Here is a 22,179-nt window from a genome sequence, read left to right on the forward strand (position 1 = left end):
GCTGTTTCTGTGTGTTTCTGTGTGCTTCTGTGTGTGTGTCTCCCATTCAATTTCTACTGCAATGTGTGATTATAGAGGTAAAGACAGAGAGCGGGGCAGGTTTTTCACTGTGTGATTATAGAGGTAAAGACAGAGAGCGGGGCAGGTTTTTCACTGTGTGATTATAGAGGTAAAGACAGAGAGCGGGGCAGGTTTTTCACTGTGTGATTAAAGAGGTAAAGACAGAGAGCGGGGCAGGTTTTTCACTGTGTGATTATAGAGGTAAAGACAGAGAGCGGGGCAGGTTTTTCACTGTGTGATTATAGAGGTAAAGACAGAGAGCGGGGCAGGTTTTTCACTGTGTGATTATAGAGGTAAAGACAGAGAGCGGGGAAGGTTTGTCACTGTGTGATTATAGAGGTAAAGACAGAGTGCGGGGCAGGTTTTTCACTGTGTGATTATAGAGGTAAAGACAGAGAGCGGGGCAGGTTTTTCACTGTGTGATTAAAGAGGTAAAGACAGAGAGCGGGGCAGGTTTTTCACTGTGTGATTATAGAGGTAAAGACAGAGAGCGGGGCAGGTTTTTCACTGTGTGATTATAGAGGTAAAGACAGAGAGCGGGGCAGGTTTTTCACTGTGTGATTATAGAGGTAAAGACAGAGAGCGGGGAAGGTTTGTCACTGTGTGATTATAGAGGTAAAGACAGAGAGCGGGGCAGGTTTTTCACTGTGTGATTATAGAGGTAAAGACAGAGAGCGGGGCAGGTTTTTCACTGTGCTTGTCTTTTCAGATTGCTGTTGTCGTGTTATTCACACTCTGATTGAAAGCAGTCAGGAAATGTCACATTGTTTCTGACTGCTGCCGCTCCCCTTCTGCTCCCACATCAATTCACAGACACACACACACACACACACACACCTTGTCATCGTACAGTAATGAGATTCAGATCAGGCCAGTCAGTCTCTCCGCTTGCTCGGCGTATGGATTTCTCCGTAATGATATTCTGAAGCAGATTGAGTTTGCTTTTCTCTAAAACCGAGGGATGAATGGACAGAGAGAGTGTCCCCCACTCCTTTTAAACGTATTCGTCAGGGGAGTCAGAATATGCAGCGACACAGTGTAACAGCTGATTTGTCCCTCTGTGATGTCCCCTGTCGGGTTCTGCTGTCAGGGATTCACAGCAGGTGCTCAGGGATACAGAGTGTTGTTTCAGACAGTGGACACTTTAAATCGGAGGAGGGGCTCATTGGAATGGCTGGAATGAAAGAAATGTAATGGTGATACATTACCATTCACTACTTCTAGGATGTCTATTTAGGCTACATGTTGAAGTAGACATTGAGGGATATAGGATGTTGATTCAGGGTAGACGTTCAGGCATATGTACATTTAGAGTGAACTGAGGGATATAGGATGTTGATTTAGGGTAGACGTTCAGGCATATGTATATTTAGGGGGAACTGAGGGATATAGGATGTAGATTTAGGGTAGACGTTCAGGCATATGTACATTTAGGGGGAACTGAGGATATAGGATGTTGATTTAGGGTAGACGTTCAGGCATATGTACATTTAGGGGGAACTGAGGGATATAGGATGTTGATTTAGGGTAGACGTTCAGGCATATGTACATTTAGGGGGAACTGAGGGATATAGGATGTTGATTTAGGGTAGACGTTCAGGCATATGTACATTTAGGGGGAACTGAGGGATATAGGATGTTGATTTAGGGTAGACGTTCAGGCATATGTACATTTAGGGTGAACTGGGGATATAGGATGTTGATTTAGGGTAGACGTTCAGGCATATGTATATTTAGGGGGAACTGAGGGATATAGGATGTTGATTTAGGGTAGACGTTCAGGCATATGTACATTTAGGGGGAACTGAGGGATATACGATTTTGATTTCGTCTTCGTCCCTGTGCCTTTACACGGCACGCCGTAATTTGGGTACAATAAATAACCCTATTGCGCATTCCTGTGTCTGTCTCCCAAATCTCTTCATGCCAACGTGACAGAATTATGGACCATTAAGGGAGACAGCAGGAATGGCCCGTCCGACGACGCTGCAACTGGTCCATCCGACGACGCTGCAACTGGTCCATCCGCCGCCACCGCAACTTCGGCAGCTGCAACTGGGCCGTCTAACGACGTCACTTCAACAGCCACAACTGGCCCGTCTGACGACGTCACTTCAACAGCCACAACTGGCCCGTCTGACGACGCCACAACCGGTCCGTCCGACGCCACTGCTACTGGTCCGTCCGACGCCGCCGCAACTTCGGGGTCCGACGACGCCGCAACTTCGGCAGCTGCAACTGGGCCGTCTAACGACATCACTTCAACAGCCACAACTGGCCCGTCCGACGACGCCACAACCGGTCCGTCCGACGCCACTGCTACTGGTCCGTCCGACGCCGCCGCAACATCGGGGACCGACGACGACGCAACTTCGGCAGCTGCATCGGGTCCTCATCAACCCGCACTGCGTTCCTGTGATCTTCTCCTCGAGGCCCGTAGCCGGTGCGCTGCTGGTGCATCGGGGGGGGGGGGGGGGGGTCACGGATCCCTCCGGAACTTTCATTACGGACACCTGTCCTCTATTCCCACTGATTAGTACTTGTATAAGTGTGCCCTTTGGTTTCCATTGGGCTGTCCATTATTGTTACTATGTCCGTTGGTCGTGTGAGTACCTGTGCTGTGTGTTTTAGCTTTGGTGCCATTGTGGATTGCGCAGATGGTTGCGGGTTTCGTCCCGTGTGTTAATCATTGTGCGTGTGTGTTATTTTTTCGAGGTACTCCTCGCTCTTTAGTTTGGGTTTCAACCCTGTGTTTTGTATAGTGTTTGTTTGGTCTTCGCCCCTGTGCCTTTACACAGCACGCTGTCATTTGGGTGAAATAAAAAACCTTATTACGCATTCCTGCATCTGTCTTCTGAATCTCTTCATACCAACGTGTCACATGGTAGAGGCTGAGGGATCTGGAATGTTCATTTAGGTTTCTATGGTGATGGTTGATGGTAGATACTGAGGGATATAGGATGTCTGTTTAGGTTTCTATAGTGATGGTTTATGGTAGATACTGAGGGATATGGGATGTCTGTTTAGGTTTCTATGGTGATGGTTTATGGTAGATACTGAGGGATATAGGATGTCTGTTTAGGTTTCTATGGTGATGGTTTATGGTAGATACTGAGGGATATAGGATGTCTGTTTAGGTTTCTATGGTGATGGTTTATGGTAGATACTGAGGGATGTAGGATGTCTGTTTAGGTTTCTATGGTGATGGTTTATGGTAGATACTGAGGGATATAGGATGTCTGTTTAGGTTTCTATGGTGATGGTTTATGGTAAATACTGAGGGATATAGGATGTCTGTTTAGGTTTCTATGGTGATGGTTGATGGTAGATACTGAGGGATATAGGATGTCTGTTTAGGTTTCTATGGTGATGGTTTATGGTAGATACTGAGGGATATAGGATGTCTGTTTAGGTTTCTATGGTGATGGTTTATGGTAGATACTGAGGGATATAGGATGTCTGTTTAGGTGTCTATGGTGATGGTTTATGGTAGATACTGAGGGATATAGGATTTCTGTTTAGGTAGGATGTTGTTTCAGGGTAGACGTTGAGGTATATAAGATGTCTGTTTAGGGTAGACGTTGAGGTACTGTATTTGGGATGTCTTTTAAGAGTATGGATATTTTATATTAGTTCAGGGTGAATATGTAAGATGTTGTTCTAAGTAAGGACAATAAAGCTGTAAACACAATACACAGTTGAATGATGGTTTAGTGAATGAGTTTTGTCGATGATCAGCGGCTGAGCGGAATTGATGCTTTCATACAGACTTTGAGTCCATGAACATTCTGCATTACTTTTGTGATTGACAGAGAGTTTAAGTGCATCCCAAATTGCACCATATTCCCTATGTAGTGCACTACTTTTAATTGAGAGCCTTATGGGACCCGGTCAAAGTAGTGCACTACACAGGGAATAGGGTGCTTTTTGGGATGCACATCTTCTGTTCATTTAGAGTGCATGTTGACTTTATGTAACGGACTCAGTAAAGAATCCACTGACATTTCCTCACCAGCCTACTCTAAAAGATCACTGGCAGTACAGCAAAACCTATTGAGCCCCGAGCAGGCAAAAATCAGAAGAGTTCCTCCTCAGATCAGAGCACACAGATATCAGGCCTGTTTTAGACTCTGTCAAACACTGAGTAACAATCTCAGTTATTGGTCTAATGGTTAGGGTTTGGTCTCATTAGGTTTGGTCTCAAAGTTACTTGGGAGGTGTGTGTGTGTGTGTGCGTGCGAGCGTGCGTGCGTGCCAGTCTGTGGTAAAGAGAAGGGAGGGTGGGGGGCAGTAATGTATAGTTCACCAAGCACCTTTTCTCAGCCTATCAGGGTGCAGGTGTGCTGAAAGCTCTCCTGTCACGGTGCTCTGAGCATGAATGGAGGTTTCCATCACACAGGGGCTTTAACACTAAACGACCAGACATCAAACTCCTTTACTGATGATGGCTGGATGTGTCCCATCATCAATATCAATGTGTGAATGAATTATGAGACTGCGTGGGATACAGCGCTGTGAGACGAGTGGCCTTCAGCACCTGATCCCACCTTGAGGGCCGTACCCTACCTAGTTATATTGCTGTATGTTTCCAGGGGGGAATAGACTGCCACTAGCTGCTGTTTCCCTTTGTGAATCTGTTGGGTAGTGTTAGTTAGTTAATAACAGATCTTTATAGCTATTTCTTATTGTCTATGACCCTCGTTTCATTATCCTAATACACACACTGTAGCACTTTGGGATTGTTTTTCGATGAAAAGCGCATTACAAATGAAGAGCTCTATTCAGTCTGTATGGATGAAACGTTCCAGGTTGCGTGATAGAAATGTAAAGGTCATTTCCCATTGAGCCGACATATGCAGCGTTTACCATGAACACAGTCTCTGTTAACGCGAGAGCATTGCCTTCCAATGTCAATCATGCTGTAACACTTAACTTCAGTGATACAGATTGAATAGAGCCTTAACTGTAGAGAGATGGAGAATGAGAAGGGAGCAGGAGAGAGAGAACCAATCTCTTCATTATTTTCTGCTGCAGGATAATTTCCCAGCTGGTAACCCAGAGCGTCTCCAGGACCTGAAGTCTACTGTGGACCTTCTCACCAGCATCACCTTCTTCAGGATGAAGGTATGTACACACTCTGTGTGTGTGTGTGTGTGTGTGTGTGTGTGTGTGTGTGTGTGTGTGTGTGTGTGTGTGTGTGTGTGTGTGTGTGTGTGTGTGTGTGTGTGTGTGTGTGTGTGTGTGTGTGTGTGTGTGAGAGAGACACTCCCAGTTTACTGTAGTAGAAGCATGCCTATCAATCAATTAGCATATTGGTACATTTACTGCTTGCCTTTAAAGTGATAGTCAATACTGATTATGGTTATAAACAGGCCTCCCACACAACACACACACTCACATATACAAATATATATATACATAGAGTTGAAGTCAGAAGTTTACATACACTTAGGTTGGAGTCATTAAAACTCGTTTTTCAACCACTCCACAAATTTCTTGTTAACAAACTATCGTTTTGGCAAGTCGATTAGGACATCAACTTTGCGCATGACACAAGTAATTTTTCCAAAAATTGTTTACAGACAGATTATTTCACTTATAATTCACTGTATCACAATTCCAGTGGGTCAACAATTTACAGACACTAAGTTGACTTTGCCTTTAAACAGCTTGGGAATGTCACAATCGTCTGTTGAAGAAATGGACCAAGGCGGAGCGTTGTGAGCATACTTCTTTATTAACGATGTCGCCAACAAAACAATAACCCTCCAAACGTGCCGCCAACGTAGTGCTCACAGGCAACTAAACATGGACACCTAACCACAAAACCAACATGGAAATGGCAACCTAAATAGGATCCCCAATCAGAGACAACGATAAACAGCTGTCTCTGATTGGGAACCAATTCAGGCCACCATAAACCTACAACCCCTAGACAATACAAAATCCCCATAGATAAACAAAAAAAAACTAGACAAGACAAAAAACCCTAGACAATACAAAAACTAAACAAACCACCCTTGTCACACCCTGATCTAACCAAATAATAAAGAAAACAAATATAACTAAAGTCAGGGCGTGACAGGGACATTCCAGAAAATTATGTCATTGCTTTATAAGCTTCTGATAGGCGAATTGACATCATTTGAGTCAATTGGAGGTGTACCTGTGGATGTATTTCAAGGCCTACCTTCAAACTCAGTGCCTCTTTGCTTGACATCATGGGAAAATCAAAAGAAATCAGCCAAGACCTCAGAAAAACATTGTAGACCTCCACAAGTCTGGTTCATCCTTGGAAGCAATTTCCAAACGCCTGAAAGTGCCACGTTCATCTGAAACAAACAATAGTATGCAAGTATAAACACCATGGGACCACGCAGCTGTCATACCGTTCAGGAAGGAGACGCGTTCTGTCTCTTAGAGATGAACGTACTTTGGTGCGAGAAGTGCAAATCAATCCCAGAACAACAGCAAAGGACCTTGTGAAGATGCTGGAGGAAACAGGTACAAAAGTATCTATATCCACAGTAAAACGAGTCCTATATCGACATAACACGAAAGGCCGCTCAGCAAGGAACAAGCCACTGCTCGAAAAACCGCCATAAAAAAGCCAGACTACGGTTTGCAACTGCACATGGGGACAAAGATTGTAATTTTGGAGAAATGTCCTGTGGTCTGATGACACAAAAATAGAACTGTTTGACCATAATGACCATCGTTATGTTTGGAGGAACAGGGGGAAAGCTTGCAATCCGAAGAACACCATCCCAACCGTGAAGCACGGGGGTGGCAGCATCATGTTGTGGTGTTGCTTTGCTGCAGGAGGGACTGGTGCACTTCACAAAATAGATGGCATCATGAGGAAAGGAAAATTATGTGGATATATTGAAGCAACATCTCAAGACATCAGTCAGGAAGTTAAAGCTTGGTCGCAAATGGGTCTTCCAACTGGACAATGACCCCAAGCATACTTCCAAAGTTGTGGCAAAATGGCTTCAGGACAACAAAGTCAAGGTATTGGAGTGGCTATCACAAAGCCCTGACCTCAATCCCATAGAAAATTTGTGGGCAGACCTGACAAAGCGTGTGCGAGCAAGGAGGCCTACAAACCTGACCCCATTTACACCAGCTCTGTCAGGAGGAATGGGCCAAAATTCACCCAATTTATTGTGGGAAGCTTATGGAAACAATTTAAAGGCAATGCTACCAAATACTTATTGAGTGTATGTAAATTTCTGACCAACTGAGAATGTGATGAAAGAAATAAAAGCTGAAATAAATCATTCTCTCTACTATTATTCTGATATTTCACATTCTTAAAATAAAGTGGTGATCCTATCTGACCTAAGACAGGTAATTTTTACTAGTATTAAATGTCAGGAATTGTGCAAAACTGATATTAAATATATTTGGCTGAGGCAGGACCTGGTCAATGACCTGAAAAGAGCTGGGATCACAGTCTCAAAGAAAACCATTAGTAACACACTACGCCGTCATGGATTAAAATCCTGCAGCGCATGCAAGGTCCCCCTGCTCAAGCCAGCGCATGTCCAGGCCCGTCTGAAGTTTGCCAATGACCATCTGGATGATCCAGAGGAGGAATGGGAGAAGGTCATGTGGTCTGATGAGACAAAAATAGAGCTGTTTGGTCTAAACTCCACTCGCCGTGTTTGGAGGAAGAAGAAGGATCAGTACAACCCCAAGAACACCATCCCAACCGTGATGCATGGAGGTGGAAACATCATTCTTTGGGGATGCTTTTCTGAAAAGGGGACAGGACGACTGCACCGTATTGAGGGGAGGATGGATGGGGCCATGTATCGCGAGATCTTGGCCAACAACCTCCTTCCCTCAGTAAGAGCATTGAAGATGGGTCGTGGCTGGGTCTTCCAGCATGACAACGACCCGAAACACACAGCCAGGGCAACTAAGGAGTGGCTCCGTAACAAGCATCTCAAGGTCCTGGAGTGGCCTAGCCAGTCTCCAGACCTGAACTCAATAGAAAATCTTTGGAGGGAGCTGAAAGTCCGTATTGACCAGCGTCAGCCCCGAAACCTGAAAGATCTGGAGAAGGTCTGTATGGAGGAGTGGACCAAAATCCCTGCTGCAGTGTGTGCAAACCTGGTCAAGAACTACAGGAAACGTATGATCTCTGTAATTGCAAACAAAAGTTTCTGTACCAAATATTAAGTTCTGCTTTTCTGATGTATCAAATACTTATGTCGTGCAATAAAATGCAAATTAATTACTTAAAAATCATACAATGTGATTTTCTAGATTTTTGTTTAGATTCCATCTCTCACAGTTGAAGTGTAGCTATGCTAAAAATTACAGACCTCTACATGCTTTGTAAGTAGGAGAACCTGCAAAATCGGCAGTGTATCAAATACTTGTTCTCCCCACTGTATATGTATATATGTATACACACACACTCACCCTCACACACTAAACAGAAACACTTATTATTCTATTCTTTCTGTAGATCCATCTGAGCAGGAAGCAGCAGCAAATATGCTATAAGATATGTCTGTCTGAAGGCCCCACGAGTCATATAGACTGATTTATGTTCCTCCATACTGATGACAATTATCCATACCGATTCCTGATGTTATACACTCTGTTGAGTGTCTAAGTGACGTGTGTGTGTGTGTGTGTGTGTGTGTGTGTGTGTGTGTGTGTGTGTGTGTGTGTGTGTGTGTGTGTGTGTGTGTGTGTGTGTGTGTGTGTGTGTGTGTGTGTGTGTGTGTGTGTGTGTGTGTGTGAAGCGTTTTAACCACCCTCTCTCCCAGTGCAATCATCGCCCGGTAATCCTCTCCCCCAGTTACCAGCCTGCACGCTGTTTTATCTAGTTTTAAAAACAGCCCAGTGCTCTGCTTCATACACGCACCCACGCACGCACACACGCACACACGCACACACGCACACACACACGCACACACACACACACACAAACCGGTTGACTCGCAGGCAAACACACACACACAAAGACACCGGTGGACTCCCATTCAGGAAGGCTGTGTTGTGGTGTGGGGCGGATGTACAGAGAATGGAGCGGCCAGGCGTAACTAAGATGGCAGCTGAAGGGGAGATGACGTGGGGGGCAAAAATGAGAATTGTCACTTTATGTTACAGACTTTCACTCCCACTTCCAGCCACCCTGCACATTAAGGGAAAGGGGATACCTAGACAATTGCACAACTGAATGCATTCAGCCGAAGTGTGTTCAACCGAAGTGTGTAACCCAACCCCTCTGAATCACACACACACACACACACACACACGAGTTCTTCTGAACACATAGACAGTATACAGTAGGTTGCAAAGAATCAAGGATAGAGAGGTCTATTTAAATTTTTGGAAGATTTATTCCTTATTATTTACCATTCTAAAGGTACAACTTTAAATGTGTGTGTGTGTGTGTGTATGTGTGTGTGTGTGTGTGTGTGTGTGTGTGTGTGTGTGTGTGTGTGTGTGTGTGTGTGTGTGTGTGTGTGTGTGTGTGTGTTTTGACTTTGTTCCTATCTGTATTACAGGTACAGGAGCTACAGAGTCCTCCCAGAGCCAGCATGGTGGTGAAGGACTGTGTCAGAGCCTGTCTGGACTCAACATACAAATACATCTTTGACAACTGTCATGAACTCTACAACCAGCTACTAGACCAGGTAAAACAGACACTATATCACCCTATATTAATCCCTATATCACCCTAAATTAAACCCTATATCAGCCTATATTAAACTCTACATCAGTCCTATATTAAACCCTATATCACCCCTTTATTAAATCCTATATCAGTCTTATATTAAATCCTGTATCACTCCTATATTAAACCTTATATCACCACTACATTAAACTCTTTATCACTTCTATATTAAATCCTATATCACTCCTATATCACCCCTATATTAAACCCTATATCAGACCTATTAAAAATCTATATCAGTCCTATATGAAATCCTATATCAGTCCTATGTTAAATCATATATCAGTACTATGTTAAATCATATATCAGTACTATGTTAAATCATATATCAGTACTTTTTAAAATCCTATATCAGTACTATGTAAAATCCTATATCAGTCCTATATATGCTGAGTGTACAACGCATTAGGAACACCTTCTTAGTATTGAGTTGCACCATCCCCTTTGCCCTCAGAACAGCCTCAATTCGTTGGGGCATGGACTCTACAAGGTGTCGAAAGCATTCCACAGTGGTGCTGGCCTATGTTGAATTCAATGCTTCCTACAGTTGTGTCAAGTCGGCACACGGGAAACTGTTGAGCATGAAAAACCCAGCAACATTGCAGTTCTTGACACAAACCTGTGCGCCTGGCACCTACTACCAGTCAATGTATTTTTTAAATTTTTTATTTACAATGATGGCCTACCCCAGCCAAACCTGGACGACGCTGGGCCAATTGTGTGCTGCCCTATTGGACTCACAATCACGGCCGGATGTGATGCAGCTTGGTTCAAAGGCACTTAAATCTTTTGTCTTGCCCAGTCACCCTCTGAATGGCACACAGACACAATCCATGTCTCAATTGTCTAAAGGCTTAAAAATCCTTCTTTAACCTGTCTCCTCCCCTTCATCTACACTGATCAAAGTGGATTTAACAGGTGACATCAATAAGTGATCATAGCTTTCACCTGGATTGATCTGGTCAGTCTATGTCATCGAAGGAACAGGTATTCCTAATGTTTTGTACACTCAGTCCTATATTCATTTTATATCAGTCCTATATCAGCCCTCTGTCAGTCCTAAGGTGCACTACAGGAACTAGTGTGTTCTGCCTAATAGAGAGATAATGTCCTTCAGGTCTGTAACAGTCATATCTATCTGTTCTGCTAAACGCAAGTTCTGTAACAGTGAGGTAATGTCCTGCTGGTCTATAACAAGGAGTTTATAACTGTAGAAGTTGAATAATAATCTTCCTTTGTAGAAACAGCCTGAGGCGTTTTTAGCAATTACCCAGCAGAGAGATAGATACAGCCACTAATTACAACTCAGTCTAACGCACTCACCAACGAGTCACACACTCCATCAACACACACACACACACACATACGTATAGACCAGACGCCTACTCCATCAACACACACACACACATAGACCAGACACATACTCCATCAACACACACACAGGCACACACACACACACACACACACACACACTCTATCAACACACACACACACACGCACACACACACATACACACACACACTTACAAACAGGACACACTCTTCATCAACACACTAGTCACCACAACATCAACACACACACACATGTTCTCTCCTGGAGCTAACCTCAAGGTGGTGGATGACTATATCATAATATTACAGCCTGCCTTTGTGCCACTGTGGATATTTCCCATAAAAGACGTCCATTGTGTTGTCTTGCCTGCCCTCGTTCTCTCACTGGAAATACCACCGTCCAACCAGAGGCTGATTATGTAACGCTACAAAGCACTCTACATGGGAGAGAGTGAGGGAGGACATGGGGAGGGAGGGAGGGAGGACATGGAGGGATCAGGGAGAGGAAGGAGGGAGAGCTTAAACATTCCTGTAAAGCCTGGCAGAGATGGAGAGATTTAAAAAGAGAGCAGTGAAGGAAGGAAATAGAGCAGGTGAAGAAAGAGAGTCATTTAGGTCCAAATTCTCTCCATTGGAATTTAGTCACTGTGGAGGAAGGAGGAGAGATGCCCAGTACTGCATATCTCTGTAGATACACTGTATGCAGACATGACCACACACACACACACACACACACACACACACACACACACACACACACACACACACACACACACACACACACACACACACACACACACACACACACACACACACACACACACACACACACACACACACACACACACACACACACACACACACACACACACACACACACACACACACAGCTCTCTAAAATGATCTGCATCCATTTCTGCATTTTTTCTGCTCTCTATCTCTCTCTCACACACACTCAAACACACACAATCACTCACTCACACACAAACACACACACACACACATATATATACACACATTATGGCCAATTGATAGCAGTACAGGCCGGGCTGTGTAGTGTGTATTATTAGGGTTTATTAACTGTTGAACTGAAGTGTATGTTCAGCACTGTGAGGACATCACATTAGCACAGATGTGTTTCTCTGTATGCCTGCATGTTACAACACACTATGAGTCTCATGTATAGTCATACCACACACACACACACTGATAGTCTTATCACATGTGTAGCTGATCGGATGTGCTAAAGCCAAATCAAGGGGTTACTGGTAAAAATTCCTCTTGGCTCCAGTTTAATTTAATTTATACAGGTAATTCTTAAATATAATCAGTGATCTAGTCAGAGGGTTACTGGTTAGAATACCATCTAGCAAGCCTCCTGAGTGGTGCAGCAGTCTTAGGCACTGCAGTGCTTTAGGTGTCACTACAGACCCGGGTTCGATCCCAGGCTGTGTCACAACCAGCCATGACCGGGTGTCCCATTGGGTGGTGCACAATTGGCCCAGAGTAGTCTGGGTTAGGGGAAGGCTTTGCCGGGGGGGTGCTTTACTTAGCTTATCGTGGATTGGCGGGACATGTTTTGGATGGACGCATGACTCGACCTTCGCCTCTCCCGAGCCCATTGGGGAGTTGCAGCAATGAGACAAGATCGAAAAAAAGGGTCATATCTGAAACAAATAATCCCATCTCGCTCCGGTGAGCCAGTCAACAAATTGGTTGTTTTTGCTTATTGGATATTAGGGATGTCAGTCCCCATGTCTGTTATTGTCTCCTTTAGGTGTTTGAACTGTTTCCTACTGTGTTGATTCTCTGTCTGTTTGTCCAGATGTGTAAACAAACTGTTGGCCTGTGATTGCCATCCAGATGTGTGATACAGCGTCTGAGAGAGTTAATGTGTGTCCCAAATGGCACCCAATTCCTTATATAGTGCTCTACTTTTAGTACTAGTACCTCTTTTAGTATTGCACTATGAGTATATGGGGTGCCATTTGAACTGGTTTGTTACTGGTAAACGGTCATCCCAGTTTGGAATTTTTATTTATTTATTTATTTTATTTTACCGTTATTTTACCAGGTAAGTTGACTGAGAACACGTTCTCATTTGCAGCAACGACCTGGGGAATAGTTACAGGGGAGAGGAGGGGGATGAATGAGCCAATTGTAAACTGATCATGGTTGGCTCAGTACTGCTAGTTCTCCTGGAATCAGTACTGATATTCCCCGTTGGTTACACACTGGTGAAACAAAATCCCACCCTCATATGCCCTGTGCAGTGCACCATAGTATGGCAGGCAGCCCTATACGGCTCTGGTCAAAGTTATGCACTACAGGGGGGAAAGGGTGTGATTTGAGATTCGCTCTAGAGGAAGGGATTCTTGTGAATATAGAGTGTATGATTAGCATGCTACTATAGTGCTGGTGATTTGGTTACCCTAAGTCCCCAAATATCAAATTAGTCAAAGTAGAGGGATCAGATGTTTGAGAGGGGCTTCAATCTCAAACAATGTATGTAGACCCATAATCGTTCACAAAGGAGAGAGAGCACACAGAGAAGAGAAAATGGGATTTCAAGCTAAATAGTTGATTAATTGATTGAGTTTACAGAGCCACGTATCACGAATAGAAACTGTTTGAGTTTACAGAGCCACGTATCACGAATAGAAACTGTTTGAGTTTACAGAGCCACGTATCACGAATAGAAACTGTTTGAGTTTACAGAGCCACGTATCACAAATAGAAACTGTTTGAGTTTACAGAGCCAGGTATCACGAATAGAAACTGTTTGAGTTTACAGAGCCAGGTATCACGAATAGAAACTGTTTGAGTTTACAGAGCCAGGTATCACAAATAGAAACTGTTTGAGTTTACAGAGCCAGGTATCACAAATAGAAACTGTTTGAGTTTACAGAGCCAGGTATCACAAATAGAAACTGTTTGAGTTTACAGAGCCAGGTATCACGAATAGAAACTGTTTGAGTTTACAGAGCCAGGTATCACAAATAGAAACTGTTTGAGTTTACAGAGCCAGGTATCACGAATAGAAACTGTTTGAGTTTACAGAGCCAGGTATCACGAATAGAAACTGTTTGAGTTTACAGAGCCAGGTATCACGAATAGAAACTGTTTGAGTTTACAGAGCCAGGTATCACGAATAGAAACTGTTTGAGTTTACAGAGCCAGGTATCACGAATAGAAACTGTTTGAGTTTACAGAGCCAGGTATCACGAATAGAAACTGTTTGAGTTTACAGAGCCAGGTATCACGAATAGAAACTGTTTCGACTCAGTGCTTTGACAAGGGTGTACTGGTCCTTGTCTCTGTCCACTTTAATAGATATGCTTAAATTTAAGTGATATATCAAATAACACTTGTTAGGAATATACATTTTGGTCTGTGCTAGTCCCACAGCCCAAAGAAAGACCGTATGTATCTTTTCAGTATATTTACACTATCTTTCCATTGAAGAGAGGGGTTACAGAGCCAGTCACGAAACCCAATGCTTCCTGATTGAAAAGAGGAAAAGCACTTTGAGTCGGCTTGTTGCAGGTGCTTGGGGATAATTCAATGAAGTCCTTGAAGAAAAGAAAGACCCACACACTGCTCCTGCCAATATCACTTAGTTGGTTTATTCAGCTTTTCTTCAAGGATGTACTGCTGGTGCTGGACACAATAATCATAAAATAGATAGATACAATAAACCATGTTTACATTCACTATGCATACATGTTGACCTCTACTGGTGTCTGACCACAACCCAAAGAAGGCAGTATGATGAAAGGCAGAACTCAGTAACAAGGGAGGGCAGACCTAAGCTTCAACACACTGCTGCTGTATGTATAACTAACCTTTATTTATTACTCATTTAGCAGACACTCTTATCCAGAGTGATTTACATTTTCATATTAGCCCACCATAGGAGTTGAACCCACTACCCTGATGTTGCAAGCACCATGCTCTACCAATTGAGCTACAAGGGACCCAATGAGGTGAACCTCAGTGAGTTGAAATCTATTCTACCAGAGAGACCTGTTCATTTAAATGTGAACGAAAATGAATGGATTACACCATTGAGTATACATGTTGGTCTCTAGTTGGTTTGTTCCCCAGACCAAGGAAGGCAGTATGATCAAAAGCAGATATTTTAACAGAAGTTTAGGGTGGATTAACTATTTCATGTTGGCCTCTACCTGGTGGTTGGTTTGTCCCCCAGGCCAAGGAAAGCCTGTACGGCTAAAGGCAGATATTCTTCTCAGTGGAGAGGGCGGTAGGTTATCCCTCAGCTTTATGATGGATGTACAATATACCTGCTACTTTACCACCTCTAACAATGTGTTGTTGCTTGACATTATGAATATAGATGAGCGGGGAGATGCATGGGTAATACACAACCTTCATCAATGCCCTTCACACAACGGTATATAGTACACAAACACCCATGCACTTGCAGGACCACACACACACACACACACACACACACACACACACACACACACACACACACACACACACACACACACACACACACACACACACACACACACACACACACACACACACACACACACACTGGGAATACTTTGCATAGAGGATCCTGCTTCATTTTGCATATCTCTACAGTAAGACAGACCACTGCAGCCCCTCTGCGCACACACACACACACACACACACACACACACACACACACACACACACACACACGCACACACACACACACACACACACACACACACACATACACACACACTCACACACACACACACACACACACACACATAATGTATAGTAGTAGAAATATTAGAATGAGCTACGTCTAGAATACATACAAGCAAGCAACCACACACGCACACACACACACACACACTCTGCACACTGCAGCAGGGACGACACACAAAGACCCCTTGGTAACCAACTCATTAAGATCTAAGCTTCCATCTCCTACACAAGTTGTCCGTCTGTGATGAACAGAAAGTGCTTTTATTTCACATCTTACAAATAATGTTAAAGTTCTTTTGTTAAATTCAATATAAAACCATTATTGTTTGTCGTAGAACGAACTAGTTGCTATCGAGGCAGAAGGATCAAATCTAACTTTATTTGTCACATGCGTCGAATACAAGTGTAGACCTTACCGTGAAATGCTGAATACAACAAGTGTAGTCTTTACAGTGAAATGCTTACTTACAAGCCCTTAACCAACTTTGCAGTTCAACAAGAGTTAAGAAAATATTTACCAAATAAACTAAAGTAAAATATGATTTAAAAAGTAACACAATAACATAACAATAACGAGGCTATATACAGGGGGTACCGGTACCGAGTCAGTGTGCGGGGGTACAGGTTAGAGGTAAGTTGTACATGTAGGTGGAGGTGAAGGGACATTGCATAGATAATAAACAGCGAGTGGCCATTTGATTAGTTGTTCAGCAGTCTTATGTCTTGGGTGTAGAAGCTGTTAACTTTTACTTGGTACTCATCCCGGATCCGGGAGCACCCTCATCAGTAAAAAAAGCTGACTAGCATAGCCTAGCATAGCGCCACAAGTAAATACTAGCATCTAAATATCATGAAATCACAAGTCCAAGACACCAGATGAAAGATACACATCTTGTGAATCCAGCCATCATTTCTGATTTTTAAAATGTTTTACAGGGAAGACACAATATGTATTTCTATTAGCTAACCACGATAGCAAAAGACACAACTTTTTTTTCCCACCATTTTTTTACTGCATAGGTAGCTATCACAATTCCGACCAAATAAAGATATAAATAGTCACTAACCAAGAAAATACTTCATCAGATGACAGTCTGATAACATAGTTATTGTATAGCATATGTTTTGTTAGACAAATGTGCATATTTCAGGTATAAATCATAGTTTTATATTGCAGCCACCATCACAAAATCTCACCAAAGCAGGTAGAATAACTACAGAGACCAACGTGAATTACCTAAATACTCATCATAAAACATTTATGAAAAATACACAGCGTACAGTAAATGAAAGACAAAGATCTTGTGAATCCAGCCAATATTTCAGATTTTTTAAGTGTTTTACAGCGAAAACACAATATAGCATTATATTAGCTTACTACAATAGCCAACCACACAACAGCATTGATTCAAGCCAACAATAGCGATAACGAATAAACCAGCAAAAGATATAAATTTTTTCACTAACCTTCTCAAACTTCTTCAGATGACAGTCCTATAGCATCATATTACACAATACATATATGGTTTGTTCGAAAATGTGAGAATAGAATAGTAGCCAAACTGCAAACAAAATGTTGGGAGAAATCTTGGGAGAGGCACCTAATCTAATCAATAACTAATCATAAACTTGACTAAAAAATACAGGTTGGACAGCAAATGAAAGATACATTAGTTCTTAATGCAACCGCTGTGTTAGATTTTTAAAATTAAAATTAACGTTAACGTTACTACGACATACAGCGTGCGTTAAAGCGAGACCGCACCAAAATTAATGGCGGAGTAATAGTTTAACATTTTCAACAGAAATACGAATTAACATCATAAATAGTTCTTACTATTTGATGAGCTTCCATCAGTATCTTGTGCAAGTTGTCCTTTGTCCAGAATAATTGTTGCTCGGTTGTAGATTGTCGTCTTTAACTTTGGAATTAGCAGCAAACATTAGCCATGTTTCGAAGACGTGTCCAACTCACCATAACGCAGCACAAATAAAATACCAAAAATCGCAATATACTGATATAAACTGATATAACTCGGTTTAAAATAACTACATTATGATGTTTTTAACACCTATATCGAAAAAAAATCAGAGCCGGATACATCTAACGCCTATAACGAGAGCTTTTCAGAATGCAATCCTGAGGTCTGTCTTGCGTCATGACGAACGTTGAAAAGACTGCACACCCGGTTCCAAGAGCTTTTGTACGGCCTCAGATCTACCTAGACACCCCATTCCAATTCTCACTGCTTACTGACATCTAGGGGAAGGCGTATGCAGTTCATGTCGACCCATAGATTACATGCAAACTAATAAACTGACCCTGGAACAGAGTGCCCAATTTCAGATTTCTCACTTCCTGACAGGAAGTTTGCTGCAAAATGAGTTCTGTTTTACTCACAGATATAATTCAAACGGTTTTAGAAACTAGAGAGTGTTTTCTATCCAATAGTAATAATAATATGCATATTGTACGAGCAAGAATTGAGTACGAGGCAGTTTAATTTGGGAACGTTTTTTTACAAAGTCGAAATGGCGCCCCCCTATTGAGAAAAGGTTTTAAGGAGCCTTTTGGTCATAGACTTGGCACTCCGATACTGCTTGCCGTGCGGTAGCAGAGAAAACTGGCTATGACTTGGGGAACTGGAGTCTCTGCCAATTTTATTTATTTTATTTTACCGCCTAATATATAGGTTCTGGATGGCAGGAAGCTTGACCCCAGTGATGTACTGGGCCATACGCACTACCCTCTGTAGCGCCTCGGATGCCGAGCAGTTGCCATACAAGGAGGTGATGCAACCGGTCAGGATGCTCTCGATGGTGCAGCTGTAGAACTTTTTGAGGATCTGGGGACCCATTCCAAATCTTTTCAGTCTCCTGAGGGGAAAAGGTTTTGTCGTGCCCTCTTCACAACTGTCTTGGTGTGTTTGGACCATGATAGATTGTTGGGGATGTGGTTACCAAGGAACTTGAAACTCTCGACCCGCTACACTACAGCCCTCTTGGTGTTAATGGGGGCTTGTTCGGGCCAGCCTCTTCATGTAGTCCACGATCAGCTCCTTTTTCTTGCTCACATTAAAGGATAGGTTGTTGTCCTGGCACCACACTGCCAGTTCTCTGACCTCCTCCCTATAGGCTGTCTCATCGTTGCCGGTGATTAGGCCTACCACTGTTGTGTTTTCAGCAAACTTAATGATGATGTTGGAGTCGTGTTTGGCCACGCAGTCGTGGATGAACAGGGAGTACAGGAGGAGACTAAGTACACACCCCTGAGGGGCCCCAGTGTTGAGGATCAGCGTGGCAGACATGTTGTTGCCTACCCTCACCACCTGGGGGCGGCCTGTCAGAAAGTTCAGGATCCAGTTGCAGAGGGAGATGTTTAGTCCCAGAGTCCTTAGCTTAGAGATGAGCTTTGTGGGCACTATGGTGCTGAACGCTGAGCTGTAGTCAATGAACAGTATTCTCACATAGGTGTTCCTTTTGGTTGGGATATGTACGTACGGTCACTGTGGGGACGACGTCGTTGATGCACTTATTGATGAAGCCGATGACTGAGGTGGTATACACCTCAATGCCATTAGCTGAATCCCAGAAAATATTCCAGTCTGTGCTAGCAAAACAGTCCTGTAGCGTAGCATCCGCGTCATCTAACCACTTCTGTATTGAGAGAGTCACTGGTACTTCCTGCATTAGTTTTTGCTTGTAAGAAGGATTCAGGAGGATAGAATTATGATCAGATTTGCCAAATGGAGGGCGGGGGAGAGCTTTGCATGCTTCTCTGTGTGTGAAGTAAAGGTGGTCTAGAGTTTTTTTTCCTCTGGTTGCACATGTGACATGCTGGTAAAAATGTGGTAAAACTGCTTTAAGTTTACCTGCATTAAAGTCCCCGGCCACTAGGAGCGCCGCTTCTGGGTGAGCATTTTCTTGTTTGTTTATGGCCTTGTCGGGTTGAGTGCGGTCTTAGTGCCAGCATCGGGCTGTGGTGGTAAATAGACGGCTATGAATAATATAGATGAGAACTCTCTAGGTAGATAGTGTGGTCTACAGCTTATCATAAGGTACTCTACCTCAGGCGACCAATACCTCGAGACTTCTTTAATATTAGACATCACGCCCCAGCTGTTACTGACAAAAATACACACACCCCCACCCCTCATCTTACCAGACGTAGCTTCTCTGTTCTGCTGGTCCATTGAAAATCCCTCCAGCTCTATATTATCCGTGTCGTCGTTCAGCCACGACTCGGGGGAAACATAAGGTATTACAGTTTTTAATGTGCCGTTGGTAGAATAATCGCAATCGTAGATCATCAATTTTATTATCCAATAATTGCATGTTAGCAAGTAGAATTGATGGCAGTGGGACTTTACTCGCTCACCTACTGATTCTCAAAATGCAGCCCGATCTGCGTCCTCTTTTCCTCCGTCTTTTCTTCACGCAAATGACGGGAATCTGGGCCTGTTCCCGGGAGAGCAGTATATCTTTCTCGTCGGACTCGTTAAAGGAAAAAGCTTCTTCCAGTTCGTGGTAAGTAATCCCAGTTCTGATGTCCATAAGTTGGTTTTGGTCATAAGAGATGGTAGCAGCAACATTATGTACAAAATAAGTACAAAAATAAGTTAAAAACAACGCAAAAAAATCGAAAAAATAGCACAATTGGTTACAGGCATGTAAAACATCAGCCATCCTCTTTGGCACCATCTTATGGTTCTTAGCTTTCCAACGCTATGCGACATATGACGTGTCCTTCTGCAAGAAATTGACTGTCAGTCCAAGCAGCGAATAAAAGTGTAAGCAGGACTTCCCATTTAACCAGGCAAGTCAGTTAAGAACAAACTCTTATTTAACAATGACAGCCTACCCTAGCCAAACCCTCCCCTAACCCGGATGATGCTGGGCCAATTGTGCACCGCCCTATGGGACTCCCGATCAGTTGTAATACAGCCCGGGATCAAACCAGGGTCTGTAGGGATGCCTCTAGCACTGCGATGCAGTGCCTTAGACCGCTGCGCAATTCGGGAGCCCCGAGTCTAATCCGATACCCCAGAGTCTAGTGAGACAAACTCAATTTAAGCTGGGAAGCATGGCTATCAGCCAAAACGGTCCCAAATTGGCTGAACAGAGGCTAATTTATTAGCACACTACCTTGATAAAACAATTAACTAATAACGAAAGTCCCCAAAATTGGTGAGTTTACGCTTAACCGGTTTTAATCGAGCTCTCCCCCGAGTCATTACACACACACACACACACACACCAAATACACACAGACCAAACACACACAGACAAACACAAACACGCACACAAGCTATGTCAAGAATCCAGTATATAAATTTGCGGTGTGTATAAACAGTGTAATTAAAATATAATGTATAGTAGTAGAAATATTAGAATGAGCTACGTCTAGAATACATACAAGCAAGCAACCACACACGCACACACACACACACACACACACACACACACACACACACACACACACACACACACACACACACACACACACACACACACACACACACACACACACACACACACACACACACACACACACACACACACACACAGCAACACGCTTCACTGCAGGTTGTTGAATAATTGAAGCCATATTATTTCAGAGCTGCCAGGGACAGGCTTCATTTTAACACACCATATTCTATTAATCAAAAGTACATTTCATGTTGCCCAGAGATATACACACGGGTGTGTTTGTGCTTGCGCGTGCAATACAAACACACACTGTGAGCAGTGGGTTATCTATCTGTAAAGTCATTAAGATAAGAGAGGAAATGTGTTGGTGTGAACAGAATGTCCAGAGAGTTGAGTCTGATTCTAACCGTATCTCCCATCTACAGAGAAACATTTATCAGCTCCAATACTACAGAAGGACTGTTACAGGGAGCTACAACTCTCCTGCTGTACTCCTTCCTGTACTAGAACTCTCACTAGTCCATCACTGTACCAGGACTGGTCTACAGACAACTATCAACTCATATACTATACCAGGACTGGTCTACAGACAACTATCAACTCATATACTGTACCAGGACTGGTCTACAGACAACTATCAACTCATATACTCTACCAGGACTGGTCTACAGACAACTATCAACTCATATACTGTACCAGGACTGGTCTACAGACAACTGTCAACTCATATACTGTACCAGGACTGGTCTACAGACAACTATCAACTCATATACTGTACCAGGACTGGTCTACAGACAACTATCAACTCATATACTGTACCAGGACTGGTCTACAGACAACTGTCAACTCATATACCTGCACTGGTCTACAGACAACTATCAACTCATATACTGTACCAGGACTGGTCTACAGACAACTATCAACTCATATACTGTACCAGGA

At 43.2% G+C, this 22,179-nt stretch overlaps 1 protein-coding gene across 2 annotated transcripts in view; it reads left to right on the plus strand.

Annotated features, from left to right (window-relative positions):
- The window catches only part of LOC129853436 (protein unc-13 homolog C-like), a 123,083-nt gene that overhangs the window by 58,203 nt on the left and 42,701 nt on the right, over positions 1-22,179 (plus strand). For both annotated transcript variants that reach the window (XM_055919477.1, XM_055919478.1), the window contains 2 exons: positions 5,095-5,184; positions 9,594-9,722. In XM_055919477.1, coding sequence (XP_055775452.1) covers positions 5,095-5,184; positions 9,594-9,722 — 219 coding nt within the window. The remainder of the gene's footprint in view (positions 1-5,094; positions 5,185-9,593; positions 9,723-22,179) is intronic.

This window comes from Salvelinus fontinalis, chromosome 4 (genome assembly GCF_029448725.1).
Source record: "Salvelinus fontinalis isolate EN_2023a chromosome 4, ASM2944872v1, whole genome shotgun sequence".
Taxonomy (NCBI): Eukaryota; Metazoa; Chordata; class Actinopteri; order Salmoniformes; family Salmonidae; genus Salvelinus; species Salvelinus fontinalis.